This window comes from Neoarius graeffei, chromosome 3, assembly GCF_027579695.1.
Source record: "Neoarius graeffei isolate fNeoGra1 chromosome 3, fNeoGra1.pri, whole genome shotgun sequence".
Lineage (NCBI taxonomy): Eukaryota > Metazoa > Chordata > Actinopteri > Siluriformes > Ariidae > Neoarius > Neoarius graeffei.
In genome coordinates this window covers 97,934,693-97,954,674 of record NC_083571.1, presented here as the reverse complement: position 1 = coordinate 97,954,674, position 19,982 = coordinate 97,934,693, and the positions used below count along the sequence as shown (strand labels likewise).

The 19,982-nt window shown below is 41.1% G+C and overlaps 1 protein-coding gene across 2 annotated transcripts in view; it reads left to right on the top strand.

Moving 5' to 3' along the window:
* Positions 1 to 17,926, top strand: part of mmut (methylmalonyl CoA mutase) — a 94,931-nt gene extending 77,005 nt beyond the window's left edge. For both annotated transcript variants that reach the window (XM_060917742.1, XM_060917741.1), the window contains exons 12-13: positions 13,240 to 13,407; positions 17,242 to 17,926. In XM_060917742.1, coding sequence (XP_060773725.1) covers positions 13,240 to 13,407; positions 17,242 to 17,370 — 297 coding nt within the window. In that variant the 3' untranslated portion in view covers positions 17,371 to 17,926. The remainder of the gene's footprint in view (positions 1 to 13,239; positions 13,408 to 17,241) is intronic.
* Positions 17,927 to 19,982: the final 2,056 nt, after the last annotated feature.

Here is a 19,982-nt window from a genome sequence, read left to right as displayed (position 1 = left end):
ACAAAATATTTTTCCAATAGCCTTTTGGCTTGTCCACATGATCTTTAGCAACCTGCAGACAAGCAGCAATGTTCTTTTTGAAGAGCAGTGGCTTCCTCCTTGCAACCCTGCCATGCACACCATTGTTGTTCAGTGTTCTCCTGATGGTGGACTCATGAACATTAACATTAGCCAGTGTGAGAGAGGCCTTCAGTTGCTTAGAAGTTACCCTGGGGTCCTTTGTGAACTCGCCGACTATTACACGCCTTGCTCTTGGAGTGATCTTTGTTGGTCGACCACTCCTGGGAGGTTAATAATGGTCTTGAATTTCCTCTATTTGTACACAATCTGTCTGATTGTGGATTGGTGGAGTCCAAACTCTTTAGAGATGGTTTTGTAACCTTTTCCAGCCTGATGAGCATCAACAACACTTTTTCTGAGGTCCTCAGAAATCTCCTTTGTTCGTGCCATGATACACTTCCACAAACGGGTTGTGAAGATCAGACTTTGATAGATCCCTGTTCTTTAAATAAAGCAGGGTGCCCACTCACACCTGATTGTCATCCCATTGATTGAAAACACCTGACTCTAATTTCACCTTCAAATTAACTGCTAATCCTAGAGGTTCACATACTTTTGCCACTCACAGATATGTAATATTGGATCATTTTCCTCAATAAATAAATGACCAAGTATAATATTTTTGTCTCATTTGTTTAACTGGGTTCTCTTGATCTACTTTTAGGACTTGTGTGAAAATCTGATGTTGTTTTAGGTCATATTTATGCAGAAATATAGAAAATTCTAAAGGGTTCACAAACTTTCAAGCACCACTGTAAATGGAGCTATACTACACAGGCAACATGTGGACATTCCTTTTAATTTAAAATACAGTTCCATACAGTCTTAAGGAATCATGTGTTTCTGACTTTATTGCAACAATTTAGGAAAGGATGTTTCCTGTTTCAGCATTATAGTGCCTCCGTTTATAAAGCAAGACCTATTTGCACCTATTGGCTAACTGGTGGCTCTAAATAGACCGTAGGTGTGAATGTGAGTGTGAATGGTTGAGAGGAGAAAATGTCTATAATAATCCAGTCGAAGGTAACGGGAAATCGCTACTCGAATTCTTCCCGAGAAACTCTGATGGAAGTCAGAGCGGCCACGTCACTGTAGTGACACACCAAGTAGAGAGACAATTAGTCCTTGTGTTAATGTATACTTAACAGCTAACATCTGGTCAGGTTAAAGGAAATGATCACTGAAAACTAACCAAATTTTAGTCACCATATCAATTCTAGGACAGTGTTTCTGTAATGTTTTTATGTGTCTAAACTGGAATAAACATAGAGATAATGCGTCATTTATAAGGAACTCTTTTGTTCAACCGGCGCAGCCATCATGACGTCAGAGTTGCTTCCCGTGAGCTAGTGGAGAGCCATGAAAATCCTGGTAGACAAGTTGACCGACTAGTACCGTTTTTACAACCATATGCTATGCAATACGGCATTATCTTCCCAGAACACAGTTCACAGAGATAATACAACAATATTGTACTAAAAAAAAAAAAAAGAGTTTGCAATGAAAATAACTGCACTAAATATGAGAAAAAGCACGAGCAAAATCACCATAGTCAGGGCTGTGAAAAATTTGCAGAATTCCGCAGATTTGATTGCAAAAATAAAACTTTTGTAAATTGTGTATTTTTGCAAAAAAAAAAAAAAATGTAGGGGGTGGGGGTACTCTGCTAATGGTTGGGAACCGTAATCGCTGACAAGTACACTATGGGCCCTTTTCCACTACCCTTTTTCAGCTCACTTCAGCCCGACACGGCTCGCGTTTCGACTGCCTCAGAGCAGCACAACTCAGCTCGCTTCAGCCCTACTCAGCACCCAAAACTCGCACGGTTTTGGAGTAGGGCTGAAGCGAGCCAAACCAAGCCGAGTGGGGCTAGGGGTGTGAGGAGACACTCCCCTGTGCACTGATTGGTGAGGAGGAGTGTCCTCACATGCCCACACACGCCCCGCGAGCACGCTGGGATCTGTAAACACCGTAAACCCGGAAGAAGAAGAATTACGAATTACGAGAATTTCTGAAGCCTTATGCGCCTCGCCTCATCTGTACGCTCTTGCCAGTATCTGTTGGCGTTGTCGGTGACAACAAGCCACAGCACCAAGACCAGCAACACTAACGACTCCATGTCCTCCATGTTTATTGTTTACTATCCGGGTCCTGAGACTACCACTTAAAAGGTCACTGATGTCACTGTTTGCGCCGCCTAACAACATCACGTGACGTCCACCCACTTTCGCTAACTCCACCCAATGTGTCCACCCACTTCCAGCCTGCATGGTCCAGCGCGGTTGTAGTCGAAATGCAACTCCAACAGCCCCACTCAGCTCGACTCAGCCCAACTCAGCACGGCACGGCTCAGCCCAACTCAGCCGCGTTGGTAGTGGAAAAGCGGCATATATTGCCAAAAGTATTTCTTCACCTGCCTTGACTCACATATGAGCTTAAGTGACATCCCATTCCTAATCCATAGGGTTCAATATGACGTCGGTCCACCCTTTGCAGCTAGAACAGCTTCAACTCTTCTGAGAAGGCTGTCCACAAGGTTTAGGAGTGTGTTTATGGGAATTTTTGACCATTCTTCCAGAAGCGCATTTGTGAGGTCACACACTGATGTTGGACGAGAAGGCCTGGCTCTCAGTCTCCGCTCTAATTCATCCCAAAGGTGTTCTATCGGGTTGAGGTCAGGACTCTGTGCAGGCCAGTCAAGTTCATCCACACCAGACTCTGTCATCCATGTCTTTCTGGACCTTGCTTTGTGCACTGGTGCACAGTCATGTTGGAAGAGGAAGGGGCCAGCTCCAAACTGTAAAAACAGTCTGCATGCCTAGGTGCTTGATTTTATACACCTGTGGCCATGGAAGTGATTGGAACACCTGATTCCGATAATTTGGATGGGTGAGCAAATACTTTTGGCAATATAGTGTACATTGTTTACTGGATGGGGGGGAAATCTAACGCCAGGTGTCTGTATTTTACGACATCGTACAAGTTATATATACATCGTAGACCATTTTACGACATGGCGCCATTTCTTTCTTACCATTTTCGGGTTACTCTTTTCAAACGCGTGTTGACAATATAGCTTGCGATTAAGTGATAATAAAAGATTTTTTTCGGTATGTCTGTGTCACGGAGAGACATTGTACAGAGGGAGGATGGCGATTATGATAATGTGAAAAAAGTAGACAAGGAAAACGGTATCAAGAATCCGTGGAATTGGCGGTGGCTGGAATTTAAAGTCGGAAACAAATATCTTTATGAACACATCCGAAAGATCAAGGAACCAGGCAAGGCGTACTGCGTGTTATGCCATCAGGATGTAAAATACGGATTGGGAGGAAGAACACGCTTGGTCGATCATGTGCAGTTAAAGAAACATGCAGAACTGGTGAAATTAAAGCTGTCCAATTACAGATTACCAGGTATTTATATCTTGCTTTTAATTTGCCACACTGATCGTTGGTGTAAATGCATTTAGCATGATAGCCTTAGCATGATTATATATAGTGTAAGTTGTCCTCGGATTTTACTTTTTCCATTTCACAGCCCTGCACAGTAAACCATGCGGTAAGCAAATGGTGGGGTCTCACCTCGATCCGGCTTCAGCAATTTCTACGTCATCGGTCCCGCAGCCTCATTTTGACTTTTCACGGTATCCTTATAGCGGTACAGATGAATATGGCGGCGTACACGTATTTTGACCGATGCCCTAACTTAGCCACTTTGAAATGTGAAAATAATCAATATCCTTTTCAGAATTACTACCTCAACTTAGTGCGACTTTGAATTACATGTCAAAATGCTTAATTACAAGTAAATTCATATTTTATGATTCATTTCCTTTAATAATAAGTTACTAAGAGTGTAACAGTAAAGCACAGAGTGTTGTCTGATACAAAGCGCTTGTGTATTGAACAGTAAATTTAACAGGTTGTGTAATGAAGTAGGTTGTTCTTCATTATATACTACTCATATTACATGAGGTGTAATAAACCTTGAAACTTCGCTTGCCAGAAAGGCTGCCTGTGGACTGGGATGGGTCTGATGAAGGTCTTAATCTAGTCCACCAAATTAATTTTAAATGTGTTCTAAATTAAATCATCATGTGGACTGTGATTGAAAGATTTTAAAACTCTATAGCAAACTCTCTGCTGCATCCAGGCAGCCTTTCATCACTGAGCGTCATTGATTAAAGCACTGCTGTCACTACTGCGATTAGGAAGCTTATATTTAGTTGTGTGTGTGGACACATCTTGTGCACACCCAGTTAACAGCAGAATGAGAAAAGCCCTGCACTTCAGATGTACAATCTAATGCACAGCTTTTGTTTTGTTATACAACCCCGATTCCAAAAAAGTTGGGACAAAGTACAAATTGTAAATAAAAACGGAATGCAATGATGTGGAAGTTTCAAAATTCCATATTTTATTCAGAATAGAACATAGATGACATATCAAATGTTTAAACTGAGAAAATGTATCATTTAAAGAGAAAAATTAGGTGATTTTAAATTTCATGACAACAACACATCTCAAAAAAGTTGGGACAAGGCCATGTTTACCACTGTGAGACATCCCCTTTTCTCTTTACAACAGTCTGTAAACGTCTGGGGACTGAGGAGACAAGTTGCTCAAGTTTAGGGATAGGAATGTTAACCCATTCTTGTCTAATGTAGGATTCTAGTTGTTCAACTGTCTTAGGTCTTTTTTGTCGTCTCTTCCGTTTTATGATGCGCCAAATGTTTTCTGTGGGTGAAAGATCTGGACTGCAGGCTGGCCAGTTCAGTACCCGGACCCTTCTTCTACGCAGCCATGATGCTGTAATTGATGCAGTATGTGGTTTGGCATTGTCATGTTGGAAAATGCAAGGTCTTCCCTGAAAGAGACGTCGTCTGGATGGGAGCATATGTTGCTCTAGAACCTGGATATACCTTTCAGCATTGATGGTGTCTTTCCAGATGTGTAAGCTGCCCATGCCACACGCACTAATGCAACCCCATACCATCAGAGATGCAGGCTTCTGAACTGAGCGCTGATAACAACTTGGGTCGTCCTTCTCCTCTTTAGTCCAAATGATACGGCGTCCCTGATTTCCATAAAGAACTTCAAATTTTGATTCGTCTGACCACAGAACAGTTTTCCACTTTGCCACAGTCCATTTTAAATGAGCCTTGGCCCAGAGAAGACATCTGCACTTCTGGATCGTGTTTAGATATGGCTTCTTCTTTGAACTATAGTTTTAGCTGGCAACGGCAGATGGCACGGTGAATTGTGTTCACAGATAATGTTCTCTGGAAATATTCCTGAGCCCATTTTGTGATTTCCAATACAGAAGCATGCCTGTATGTGATGCAGTGCCGTCTAAGGGCCCGAAGATCACGGGCACCCAGTATGGTTTTCCGGCCTTGACCCTTACGCACAGAGATTCTTCCAGATTCTCTGAATCTTTTGATGATATTATGCACTGTAGATGATGATATGTTCAAACTCTTTGCAATTTTACACTGTCGAACTCCTTTCTGATATTGCGCCACTATTTGTCGGCGCAGAATTAGGGGGATTGGTGATCCTCTTCCCATCTTTACTTCTGAGAGCCGCTGCCACTCCAAGATGCTCTTTTTATACCCAGTCATGTTAATGACCTATTGCCAATTGACCTAATGAGTTGCAATTTGGTCCTCCAGCTGTTCCTTTTTTGTACCTTTAACTTTTCCAGCCTCTTATTGCCCCTGTCCCAACTTTTTTGAGATGTGTTGCTGTCATGAAATTTCAAATGAGCCAATATTTGGCATGAAATTTCAAAATGTCTCACTTTCAACATTTGATATGTTGTCTATGTTCTATTGTGAATACAATATCAGTTTTTGAGATTTGTAAATTATTGCATTCCGTTTTTATTTACAATTTGTACTTTGTCCCAACTTTTTTGGAATCGGGGTTGTATGATGGTACAAGTCTGAGGTAGGTTTCCTGATAACGTCGCCCTTTAGGGCTAAGGAGAGAGTTGAGAGAGTCTCTTCAGCAAGAACTTTGTCTCTGTACATGGTTTTCCAAAACTTACTCGTAAAAAGGAGTCTAAAGAGCAGCATTACGAAGAGCTTCTTTGCAGTCCCCGATATAGGCATTAGTAGTTGCTAAGTCCAGTCAAGGAGGTCACATGGTGTTTGTTTTTTACCAAAAAACAATGAACTATCAGAGGTGGACACTAATGAAGTACATTTACTTGAGTACTGGACTTTAAGTACACTTTTTGTATCTGTACTTTATTATTTTTTTGGAAACTTATGACTTTAACTTCACTACATTTGAAAGGCAAATATCGTACTTTTCACTCCACTACATTTCCATCAACGTCCTCGTTACTATGAAGCGGCTTTGAAAGTGTTTTTTTTCCTTTTCTTTTCTAAAACGTGATTGTTTTTTTCGCAGGTGACACTGAGAGAATCTATCAGTAATCACTAGGGTCACATCACATCCACAGACTGTATAAAATCAAGTGCATTGATTTCTCCGCAGCATTATTTAACACGATCAGTTGATGGCAGAATGGAAGGAGGCGGTTCTTCTGAGGAATGCACGCATCCATGGCCATACCTAGAACCCATGTTTCACTTTTCTGAAAGGATTAAAGATTTGTTTCATTTTAAATGTTTGCTTTGTTTGCCTAAAACGAACCACATCACGGCCTACAAAAACTCGCCGTCCAAGCAAAACTGCGGAAGCATATTGAGGTATATAAACGCTTTATTCCAAGAGAAAGCTTGCAATGAAGTTGTCTGTGCTTTTAGAGCTAGCGATAATGTTGCAATAGCTATGCAGTCTGGTTAGTCAAATGACTTTCTGTGGATTTGCCAGCCAAGTTGTCGTAGCCTTGTCCACGGCTAACATTAACACATAGCTAGTTAACTTGGACACTGTTAGTTAGCATGTAAAAACGGAGTTACGCTAACATGAATAACGTTAACTTATCTGAAGTCCTTTCAGAAATATGTTTTAGCATAATCTTGCCAAATAAACAATGTAGAAATCTTTCTTTTCTAGCAGCGTTAGCTACCCAATATGATTTCGAGTTTGAAAAGAGTTTGCTAGCATGTCAGGTGGAGCTTCACTGACTAGCTAGCTTAACGTTAAACCACCATGATGGTACAGCATGCGTTCGTTTTGTGAATTCACATTTCTGTCTTTGGTAACGGCATGAGGGTTTGTAAGCGCTGTGGCAATAATACAACAATGCGTTGACAGAAAACATACTTTAAAAGCAAGTACTTCAGTACTCAAGTAAAAATTTGACTGGACAACTTTCACTTGTATCGGAGTAACATTTGATCAGTGGGATCTGTACTTTGACTTAAGTAATGAAGTTGGGTACTTTGTCCACCTCTGTGAACTATAAAGTCTTTAAAATATGTTAGTATATTGTATCATCATTAAGCATTACATATATAATGTGATAATTAATAATTTAAAGTACTTTTACATTTTTTGGTCAATATTTTTTATTCCAAGCATGTTTTTTTTTAATTAAATGAATAAATGTTCACACGAAAGAATGAGCAAATAATAAATGAAATAATGAAGTAAAGGTGTTCCCCATGCCCGCTCATTTCACTGTTACTTAAATACAAGACAGGATTATTTCAACTATTATCCACAATGCCAAGTTAGCAATGTTCTTCATTATATGTGCGCGTGCAGAGAGAGAGGTTTTGATCTGTCTCTACCTAAGAGGTCAATTCAACCTCCTTATATACACACTTCCTTAGGGAGAGACAGATCAAAGCCTCTCTCTCTCGTACATACACACACACTGTTACAGGTGCAGAAATGTGTCTCATTTATGACACTAAATTCAATGATCATTTGCCTAACGGAGTTAAATTTTATTAAAAATGTGGCGATATCAGTGTGACGTTCCGGTATCCATATGTAATTCCATAACATATTGAAATATATTCATAATGTTTTGCGTATATTCATCTCATCTCATTATCTCTAGCCGCTTTATCCTGTCCTACAGGGTCGCAGGCAAGCTGGAGCCTATCCCAGCTGACTACGGGCAAAAGGCGGGGTACACCCTGGACAAGTCACCAGGTCATCACAGGGCTGACACATAGACACAGACAACCATTCACACTCACACCTACGGTCAATTTAGAGTCACCAGTTAACCTAACCTGCATGTCTTTGGACTGTGGGGGAAACCGGAGCACCCGGAGGAAACCCACGCGGACACGGGGAGAACATGCAAACTCTGCACAGAAAGGCCCTCGCCGGCCACGGGGCTCGAACCCGGAGCTTCTTGCTGTGAGGCGACAGCGCTAACCACTACACCACCATGCCGCCCCATTTTGCGTATATTTATTTAATAATTAACTCGATGTCCTTGCAATGTACAAGAAAAATAATTAAACACCGCCAGCAGGTTCAACACCAGTTTCCCCCGTTGACTGTGAGAGTCCCTCGGAGGCGTGTGTGCAGTCTGTGTATTTGGCTGTGAGCGAGTCGCTCTTTGTTTTGAACAAGTGGTCCGTGGTCCCTCGTAAATTCCGAGCAAACTAAAGGACTACTTGGGCTACGATGTTGTTCAGGAAAATCACCTTAGCTTGATGATGGATCTTAAGAGGTCATTTAAGACTCTCTTGGCCTTAAGAGGCTTTCGGGAAACCCACCCCTGAACGGTTGACACAAACACTGTTGTTGTCAGGTTTCAATTATTGAACTGTTATTATGTTTAATGTTGTCAACTCATCTCATCTCATTATCTCTAGCCGCTTTATCCTTCTACAGGGTCGCAGGCAAGCTGGAGCCTATCCCAGCTGACTACGGGCGAAAGGCGGGGACAATCCCTGGACAAGTCGCCAGGTCATCACAGGGCTGACACATAGACACAGACAACCATTCACACTCACATTCACACCTACGGTCAATTTAGAGTCACCAGTTAACCTAACCTGCATGTCTTTGGACTGTGGGGGAAACCGGAGCACCCGGAGGAAACCCACGTGGACACGGGGAGAACATGCAAACTCCACACAGAAAGGCCCTCGCCGGCCCCGGGGCTCGAACCCAGGACCTTCTTGCTGTGAGGCGACAGCGCTAACCACTACACCACCATGCCGCCATGTTGTCAACTGAAAATGAAAACCTAAGGAACACATTCAGGCAGGACTCATTTTGCTGTATCAAAAATATATCGGATCATGACACCACTGTATCATGTTGAATTAGATTTTTTTTTTTTTTTTTAATTTGCGCAGCAGCCCTGGTGCAAATTGTTACTCTCACTCAGGATCTTTCTACTTTATTCTTCTTCCTCTTATTATCTCATCTCTAGCCACTTTATCCTGTCCTACAGGGTTGCAGGCAAGCTGGAGCCTATCCCAGCTGACTACGGGCGAAAGGCGGGGTACACCCTGGACAAGTCGCCAGGTCATCACAGGGCTGACACATAGACACAGACAACCATTCACACTCACATTCACACCTACGGTCAATTTAGAGTCACCAGTTAACCTAACCTGCATGTCTTTGGACTGTGGGGGAAACCGGAGCACCCGGAGGAAACCCATGCGGACACGGGGAGAACATGCAAACTCCGCACAGAAAGGCCCTCGCTGGCCACGGGGCTCAAACCCGGACCTTCTTGCTGTGAGGCGACAGCGCTAACCACTACACCACCGTGCCGCCCGCCCGCCTCTTATTATTATCTCATGTCATCTCATTATCTCTAGCCGCTTTATCCTGTTCTACAGGGTCGCAGGCAAGCTGGAGCCTATCCCAGCTGACTACGGGCGAAAGGCGGGGACAATCCCTGGACAAGTCGCCAGGTCATCACAGGGCTGACACATAGACACAGACAACCATTCACACTCACATTCACACCTACGGTCAATTTAGAGTCACCAGTTAACCTAACCTGCATGTCTTTGGACTGTGGGGGAAACTGGAGCACCCGGAGGAAACCCATGCAGACACGGGGAGAACATGCAAACTCTGTACAGAAAGGCCCTCGCTGGCCACGGGGCTCAAACCCGGACTTTCTTGCTGTGAGGCGACAGCGCTAACCACTACACCACCGTGCTGCCCCTTATTATTATTATTATTATTATTATTATTATTATTATTATCCTAATGTTTTTTAGGACGTTATTTCTCCCTCAGTTTTCAACCAGTCATCACCAAATTTCACATAAAGAATACCTCTGGGCTGAAATACGTTGTTTTGACTTTTGGTGGTGATCTGGATCACTGATCTAAAATGATCCATGAAAAACGGGATTTTTTTCAATCACTTATAACTCTGTCAATTTCCATGACTTTTCCACTCAGTTTTTTTTTTTTTATCCCCCGCTGACTGAAAACCCCGAAGGAGGATTATGTCATGGTGATGTCTGTCCGTCCCTCTGTCCGTCTCAAGAAAGGGTGCTCACTTTCTGAAATCAACTCCTCTCACAATTTTGGGAGGAATTTCATGAAACTTGACAAGAGACATATGTCGGTACTATGCATATTGTAATTTCGTTAAATTTGGTCACATTTTACCAGAGTTACAGCCCTTGATTCACAAAATTATACTTTGACAATTTCACGAGAGTGTGTTTTCCTTCTGAAATCAACTCCTCTCACAATTTTTGGAGGAATTTCACGAAACTTGACAAAAGGCATTGTTATATGACAGTTGTACGCATTTTGAAATTTCGTTTAATTTGGGCAAATTTTACCAGAGTTATGCCCTTGATTATTAACAAACGTGTACTTGGCAATTTCATCAAGGTGTGCTTGCTTTCTGAACTCAACTTCCCTCACAATTTTTGGAGGAATTTTATGTGATTTGGCAAAAAGTTTTTTATCCCCTGCTGGTTGAAAGGCCCGGATGTCATGGCGATGTCCATCTGTCTGTCCTGGGAAGAGTACTCACCTTCTGAAATCAACTCCTCTCACAATTTTTGGAGGAATTTCATGCAATTTGGCAAAAAGTTTTTATCCCCCGCTAGCCGAAAGGCCCGAATTTCGTCGTGATGTCTGTCTGTCTGTCTGTCTGTCTGTCCGTCCGTCCTGGGAAGAATACTCACTTTCTGTGAAATCAACTCCTCTCACAATTTTTGAAGGAACTTCATGAAAGTTGGCAAGATTCTTTGTTATGTCAGTAATACGCATATTGTAATTTTGTTCAGTTCAGTCATATTTTACCAGAGTTATAGCATAGTTGCCAGCGGGGGATATTGTGCTCTCAGAGCACTATTGTGGTATTTTTTTTGTTGTTGTTTTTTTTTTATTTTGTTCAGGGTGGCAGGGCACAACTTTTCCTCACTAAGCGTCATTCTCTATCTCTTACCGTTCCAGATCTATAGGGTACAGTGACCAGACGTCCAGGTTTGTAACAGCTAGCTCAAATTACTGTGACCTTAGTCACAGTCTCGATCTACTTTGTATTGTTGCACCCTTTTAAGATGCATCAGACAAAAGCTAACAACCACTCAAAGATTAGGAAAAGCTGTTCCCTTTTTTAAAAATGATACCTCCTTGTTCTTTGAACTTTGACCCAGGCATATACAGTTAGGTCCATATATATTTGGACACTGACACAAATTTTCTTCTTTTTTTTTTTTACCTGTTTACTGAAACATATTCAAGTTATAGTTATATAATGGACATAAGGTCCAGACTTTCAGCTTTCATTTGAGGGTATCCACATTAAAATTGAATGAAGGGTTTAGGAGTTTCAGCTCCTTAACATGTGCCACCCTGTTTTTCAGGGGACCAAAAGTAATTGGACAATTGACTCAAAGGCTATTTCATGGGCAGGTGTGGGCAATTCCTTCATTATGTCATTCTCAATTAAGCAGATAAAAGGCCTGGAGTTGATTTGAGGTGTGGTGATTTGGAAGATTTTGCTGTGAAGAAAACATGCGGTCAAAGGAGCTCTCCATGCAGGTGAAATAAGCCATCCTTAGCTGCGAAAACAGAAAAAAAACATCCGAGAAATTGCTACAATATTAGGAGTGGCAAAATCTACAGTTTGGTACATCCTGAGAAAGAAAGCAAGCACTGGTGAACTCATCAATGCAAAAAGACCTGGACACTCACAGAAGACAACAGTGGTGGATGATCGCAGAAATGTTGGCCTCAAGAATAAAAAGGCTAGATTGGACTTTGCTAAAAAAACATCTAAAAAAGCCAGAACAGTGCTGGAAGAACATTCTTTGGACAGATGAAACCAAGATCAACCTCTACCAGAATGATGGAAAGAAAAAAAATATGGTGAAGGCGTGGTACAGCTCATGATCCAAAGCATACCACATCATCTGTAAAACACGGCGGAGGCAGTGTGATGGCTCGGGCATGCATGGCTGCCAGTGGCACTGGGTCACTAGTGTTTACTGATGATGTGACACAGGACAGAAGCAGCCGGATGAATTCTGAGGTATTCAGAGACATACTGTGTGCTCAAATCCAGCCAAATGCAGCCAAACTGATTGGTCGGCGTTTCATAATACAGATGGACAATGACCCAAAACATAAAGCCAAAGCAACCGAGGAGTTTATTAAAGCAAAGAAGTGGAATATTCTTGAATGGCCAAGTCAGTCACCTGATCTCAACCCAATTGAGCATGCATTTCACTTGTTAAAGACTAAACTTCAGACAGAAAGGCCCACAAACAAACAGCAACTGAAAACCGCTGCAGTAAAGGCCTGGCAGAGCATTAAAAAGGAGGAAACACAGCGTCTGGTGATGTCCAGGAGTTCAAGACTTCAGGCAGTCATTGCCAACAAAGGGTTTTCAACCAAGTATTAGAATTTACAATTATTTAATTTGTCCAATTACTTTTGAGCCCCTGAAATGAAGGGATTGTGTTTTAAAAAATGCTTTAGTTCCTCACATTTTTATGCAATCATTTTGTTCAACCCACCCAATTAAAGCTGAAAGTCTGAACTTCAACTGCATCTGAATTGTTTTGTTCAAAATTCATTGTGGTAATGTACAGAACCAAAATTAGAAAAATGTTGTCTCTGTCCAAATATTTATGGACCTAATTGTATACCGGTATGTTAGACCCCCATGGAGAAAGAATCATCAGAGAATGAGCTTCATTTACTCAACCAGTCTGTGGGTGTGAAGGTCAGACAAAAGCTCTGTGATGCCTATGTTCTGTCTCACTGTGTTCTGTCGTTTTCACCATGTCAGACTCCACGAGAAGTGGCTCAGCAGGCCGTGGATGCAGATGTGCATTGCGTCGGGGTCAGCACACTGGCAGCCGGACACAAGACCCTCGTTCCCGAGCTCATTAAGGAACTGCGTAGTCTAAACCGGCCAGATATCCTGGTCATTTGCGGCGGAGTCATCCCTCCCCAGGTGAGACATGACTGTCTAAACAGGCAGTAATAAACAGACCGGGCAGTGAGTCTAGAATGATTAGTTTTGATTTGGACTCTCTTTCCAGGGTTTGTCTCATAACATCCATCACAGTGTCTCACTTCACAGATTATTGATGAAACACTGCACAGTATATGGAGCAATATTGGTTTTCCTTAGTTTAGCTGAGCACTTTTCAAAATTCACTTCCTGTTCTTGTCTTGCTAACAGATCAACAATGGCAGTGAGCATAATTCAAACAATTTAGTGAATTATATGGTGAAACAAATTATATCTTCTGTTGCTCCATGAACACTACCAGTTTTCACCCCACTTGTGGAAAAAAAATAATAAAAATGATCATGTTATAGGTACAGATTACTATGGATGCAAAAAAGGCTTGCTTTTATTTTTTATTATTACGGGTGCTAATTAACAGCACACAGTGATATATTATAATAATTATTATCTCATCTGGCCATAAGGCAGACGAGCTGCTGCCATGGCGTGGCGTCCATTGTCTGTTTATCGTCCACAATTTAGTTAAATCGTATCTCTTCCATCAATTCTCCACGGATTTCCATTCCGATTGTTATCCCCCACCCAAACGAAGTTCGGCGGGGGATATAGAAACAGGTTCCGTCCGTCCGGTCACGTTTTTGTTTCCGGGCCATATCTTTAAAACTACTGAAGATATCTTCATGAAACTTTATATACATATCAAGCAACATGTGAATTGGTCCCTTTTGCTATTTTGGATTTTTGAAAAAAAAGTATTTTTCAAATTTTTACGTAAAAAAATAGATTTTGACTTAGTTTCTCAGAGCAATATATCCAAAACTATTCATGATATGGATTTGAAACTTGGTCTACATGTTAACAAGGTGATGTAGATGTGCCTTTTCATGCTAAGACATTTGAGAAATTTAAATTTTTCATGTTTCCATGGAAACAATTTCAGACTTCGTCTCTCAGGTTAGTCTTAGGGGTAGGTTTTGTTTCCAGAGCAGAACTTGAAAACTATGAGTGGTATGGTCTTGAAAGTTGGTATATGTGTTAAGTAATGTATATGTGCCTTTTTGATACTAAGAAATGTGAGAAATTAGAATTTTTAGCCCACCTGGACCAAAGGTCCGGTGGGTTTATGCCATGGGCTGCTGAGGTCCGTGTGAAGAGGTAGGGTTGGGTTCCTGCAGCAGAACTTGAAAAATGTGACAAATAATATCTTGAAACGTGATATATAGTTGGTATATAGGGCGGGGGATATAGATGACTCTGTCTTCTTGTTTTGTTTGAAAGAACTCATCACTCCGCTCAAAACTTGGTCAAATTTTTTTGCTCACGAGTTAGTAATTAGGCCAAATTAATGAATTTTCCAGGTCGCTCATTAGAATTGTATCGCCTCTCGTTTCTCATCCGATTTCAGTTCTGATCGATGTTTTGGGTAGATCTTCCCTTGAGGAACAAACCTTGGTCATTTGTTTGTTGATTTTCCTGTTGTAAACAATTTGTTTACAACTTTGTTTATTTTCAGTTAAACCATATCTCCAACCTCTATTCTCAGTAGATTTCAGTTCTGATTGTTTTATTTGAAAGAACTAGTCATTCTGTACAGCACTCGGTCATTGTATTGTCAAATTTTTCCTAACAAACTGCTAATTAGGTCAACTTCACGAATTTTGGAGCTTCTCATTAGAATTGTATCTTCTCTCACAGTTCTCACCCGATTTCAGTTCTGATCGATGTTTTGGGTAGAGCTTCCCTCAGGAAACAAAACTTGGCCGTTTGTTGATTTTCTTGTTGTAAATGATTTGTTTACAACTTTGTTCATTTTCAGTTAAATCGTGTCTTCTCCCTCAGTTCTCAGTGGATTTCAGTTCTGATTGTTTGATTTGAAAGAACTAGACCTTGTGCACAACACTTGGTCATTGTATTGTCAATTTTTTGCTCACAAATTAGTAATTAAGTCAGTTTAACACATTTTCTTCTGACCCGAATTGTATCTCCTCTCTCATTTATCATGCAAATTCAGTTCTGATCGATGTTTTGGGCCGATCTTCCCTTGGGGAACAGAATTTAGTCCTTTGTTGATTTTCTTGTTGTAAACAGTTTGTCGTGGAGGTTGGTCCTCTCTCACATTGTCACATTTCAGTTCTGTTTGATGTTTTGGTCGTCATGGTTGTTCTGATGGAAGGCCAGATGAGCCACTACGTCCTTGATGTTCTGGTTACTGCTACTATAGAGATCTTGCAGTCACGTGACCGGAAAGTACACAGCCGCCATCTTGTCGGTAAAAAACACAGCTGAATACTGCTGCACTCGTGTACAGAATGGATCAATATCAACCGACGGACTACACGGCTCATTTTTCTAATGAACAGATAACTAGATATATGTCTAAAATAAACGATCTACAGATTAGTGACCCTTATGGCTTACCGGACGGAGTTTTCACAACCGTGTCAGTGGATGTTGAACTGCCAGCGGAATACCCAGACGTGTATAATTACCTCATTAACTTTCCCTCGCTGTTCAGTGGTGAAGCACTGCATGCTTATAAATCTCTGCACAGTTATCTTTACAGAAATTCAGGATTTGTCAGCGACTCAGATGTGGCATCTTGTAAACAAGAAAATAATCCTCATTGGACGGGTAAGTCACTTAAGTATTGAGTATAGCACTGACCAGCCGATTATAGAATAGAATAGAATAAGGTAATTCCAGCTGTAATTCCAAATCGTCCGTCTTGTTTACCATGGATCTGGTGTTGGAGAGATAGAGGCTTAGCAGTGGAGATTTGAGTAGCTGTTTTCTGAGCTTAGTCAACAGGCCGGCTCTGCCTGCAGCCTCGCTTTTGCTTCTGCTCCCGACGCCGCCTCCTTCGCTTTGCTTCCGATAACAATCCACGGAGACCCTGCTGGTCTCGCTATCTCGTCCGGAATCTTGTGCATGCGATGGAAATCGCTACAAACCATCATTTTCTGCTGGAAACCAATGTCCAGTAAGTCCATACGGTTGTAGTGGATATTGAAGTCCGGTACAGACGAACAACACGCAAAAATACACACAAAAAACATAAAAAACGTGCACAGGTAGGGAGAGCTTGTAGCCGCAGCCGTTGTAGTAGAATTGTATATAGTAGGGTTTTCCAGAAGAAAAGGTAGAAGTAGAAGGCGGAAATATGGCGTTTGACCGACAAGATGGCGTCTGTTACAATCTGGATCGGCTGTGACGTCACATGCAAGTGCTCGATAGCAGTAGTTCTTTTCCTGTAGGTGAGCAACTATAGATAAACAAAATTTGACTGAAAAATTAGTAATATCTAGATGTCGGCGTCAAAACAGCAACAACAGTAACAGTGATTACAGTAATAGGGGGAAGCCGTGGCCTAATTGTTATAGAAGCAAATTTGGGACCAAAAGGTCACTGGTTCGATTCCAGCAGGAATGGCTGAAGTGCCCTTGAGCAAGGCACCTCACCCCCAACTGCTTACCCGTACAGTATATACAGTAGTACAACCTCATTTCCAGAAAAGTTGGGATATTTTCCAAAATGCAGTAAAAACAAAAATCTGTGATTTTATTAATTCATGTGAACCTGACTGTCATTAACTGACAAAAGTACAAAGAAAAGATTTTCAATAGTTTTACTGACCACCTTAATTGTATTTTGCAAATATAAACAAAGTTAGAATTTGATGCCTGTGAAAAGTCAAAGAAAGTCGGGATGTATTGCATATCCTCTTGTGACTGTTTCTGCAGAAATGGAGTACTTAGAAATATTCCTGCTTTATTTCAAACGAATAGCTATATATTTCCATCATGTGTCATACAGGACTACGAGTTTTTGTACGAGTCTGGTGTTTGTTGTATTTTTGGGCCCGGGACCAGAATCCCTCAAGCCGCGGTGGAGGTCATCGACAGCATAGAGAAGAGTCTGGGGAAGAATCGCCAAGCTATGTAACTAGAACTGAATAATACTTTGTACATTTCTTATGATGGTGTTTGATTTCATGGAAGTTGCAGAAATTTGATGAGAATGTGCTTGTTAAGCATTACTGTCTCACTGTTTCGTATTTCACCACTGCTTTAGTTGAGAAAGTAAAAAAAAAATCTCCTTGAATAGTGTGATTTATGTAAAATTACACAGACTCCATCTTTAGAATAATGTTTAAGAAGTGATCATGAAAGAGATCATTCATTGTTTTACGAATAGGAACTACTTAATTTCATGGTGTTTTATTGATGGAGGTTACTGCTTTGATCACACAGTGCTTTTGATTAATCTCCCAACTCTGTTATGACGTGTATAAATATAGTTTCAGAAATGTAATTTATGACTTCTGTAATGTCTCCCAGATTAATTTAATGCATTTGATTGGCACTGGAGTGTACCGTTTCTTCACTATCCATGTTAAATTGTTGTCCATTAAGATCAGCTATATTTACAACAGGATGTTAAATATGGCCATTCCATGTACAACAATACAATAAACATATTAAATAATTCTGAATAATAATCTTGGTTTAAAGTATTACTTTGCTGTCTCTGTTCAGTGAGTTGGGTCTTCCAACAGTGCCTTATGGATGCTGCCGAGTTTGAGCTTTTAGATCTGCCCTGCTTCTGCCTGCAACTGAAAAGGGTGTCTACATAAAGATCTGCTTGAGATAGACTGACAGTGGTCTGTTTTCCCTTTCCTAAATCCAGTAATAAACTTGCTTGTGTTCACTTTGCAAAATGCACTCAGACCCCACAGCAGCTTCTTTTCTCATCTACGTGACAAAATGTGAAGGAATTTTTTTTGGTGTCAGTTTGAGTCCGTTTGATCCGATGCAACCGACAACGGGGTCCAAAAGTCTAAGACCACCAGTGAAAATTCTTCTGTTGAGCTTGTTTTTCAATTTAACACCTAAGGGCCGTTCATCCATCCATCCATCCATTATCTGTAACCGCTTGTCCTGTGCAGGGTCGCAGGCAAGCTGGAGCCTATCCCAACTGACTATGGGCGAGAGGTGGGGTACACCCTGGACAAGTCGCCAGATCATCACAGGGCTGACACAGAGACAAACAACCATTCACACTCACAGTCACACCTACGGTCAATTTAGAGCCACCAGTTAACCTAACCTGCATGTCTTTGGACTGTGGGGGAAACCGGAGCACCCGGAGGAAACCCACGCAGACACGGGGAGAACATGCAAACTCCGCACAGAAAGGCTCCTGTCGGTTGCTGAGCTTGAACCCAGAACCTTCTTGCTGTGAGGTGACAGTGCTAACCACTGTGCTGCCTCCACTAATGTTTATATTACAAATAATATTATCAGCAACAGCTTTAGTTGTTGAATTTTAGAAATATTTCCATGAATGTCAATGTGTCTTAGTATCAGAGGTGGACAGTAACGAAGTACATTTACTTGAGTACTGGACTTAAGTACACTTTTTGAGTATCTGTGCTTTACTTGGGTATTTTTTTTTTAAACTTATGACTTTAACTTCACTACATTTGAAAGGCAAATACTGTACTTTTCACTCCACTACATTTCTGTCAAGGTCCTCATTACTCGTTACTATGAAACAGATTTGAAAGTGGATTTTTTTTTCTTTTCTAAAACGTGATTTTTTATTTTTTTTTCACAGGTGACACTGAGACAGCCTATCATTAATCACTAAGTTCAGGTCACGTCCATAGGCTGTATAAAATCAAGTTCACTTATGTCTCCGCAGCATTATTTAACACGATCAGTTGATGTCAGAATGGAAGGAGGTGGTTCTTCTGGGGAATGTACGCACCCATGGCCATACCTAGAACCCATGTTTCAGTTTTCTGAAAGGATTAAAGGTTAATTTTGTTTTAAATGTTTGCTTTGTTTACCTAAAACGAACCACATCACGGCCTACAAAAACTCGCTGTCCAACCTGCAGAAGCATATTGAGGTATATAAATGTTTTATTCCAAGAGAAAGCTTGCAACGAAGTTGTCTGTGCTTTTAGAGCTAGTGATTAATGTTGCAATAGCTACGCAGTCTGGTTAGTCAAATTACTTTCTATGGATTTGCCCACCAAGTTGCCGTAGCCTTGTCCACGGCTAACATTTACACAGTTAGTTAACTGTTAGTTAGCATGTAAAAACGGAGTTATGCTAACATGAATAACGTTAACTTATTTGAAGTCCTTTCAGAAATAGGTTTTAGCATAATCTTGCCAAATAAACAGAATGTAGAAATCTTTCTTTTCTAAAATACTTAAAGGTGCCTTTCCACCAAAAACATTTAATACTGGCTCTTTTTGAAATACCATAGTTCACTCTGAGTTGCATATGCTGCATGTGAAAATGTAATTCTACTCTCATTCCCTGTATTAGCTTATGAAAGAAAATAGTCGGAAAAACGAGCAGATCTGAAAAAGCCCTACGAACTTGCGTCACTTCAAAAATTAGTATTCATGGCCTCGCCCACCTTGGCTTGCGACTGCCCACGGGAAGAAAGTTCAGATTTAAGCGCGAGGAGAGATAGCAGAGCCCATCTCGTCAGTAGCTAACAAAGAAGACCTAACAGCAAGTTGAAAACATGTCTGAA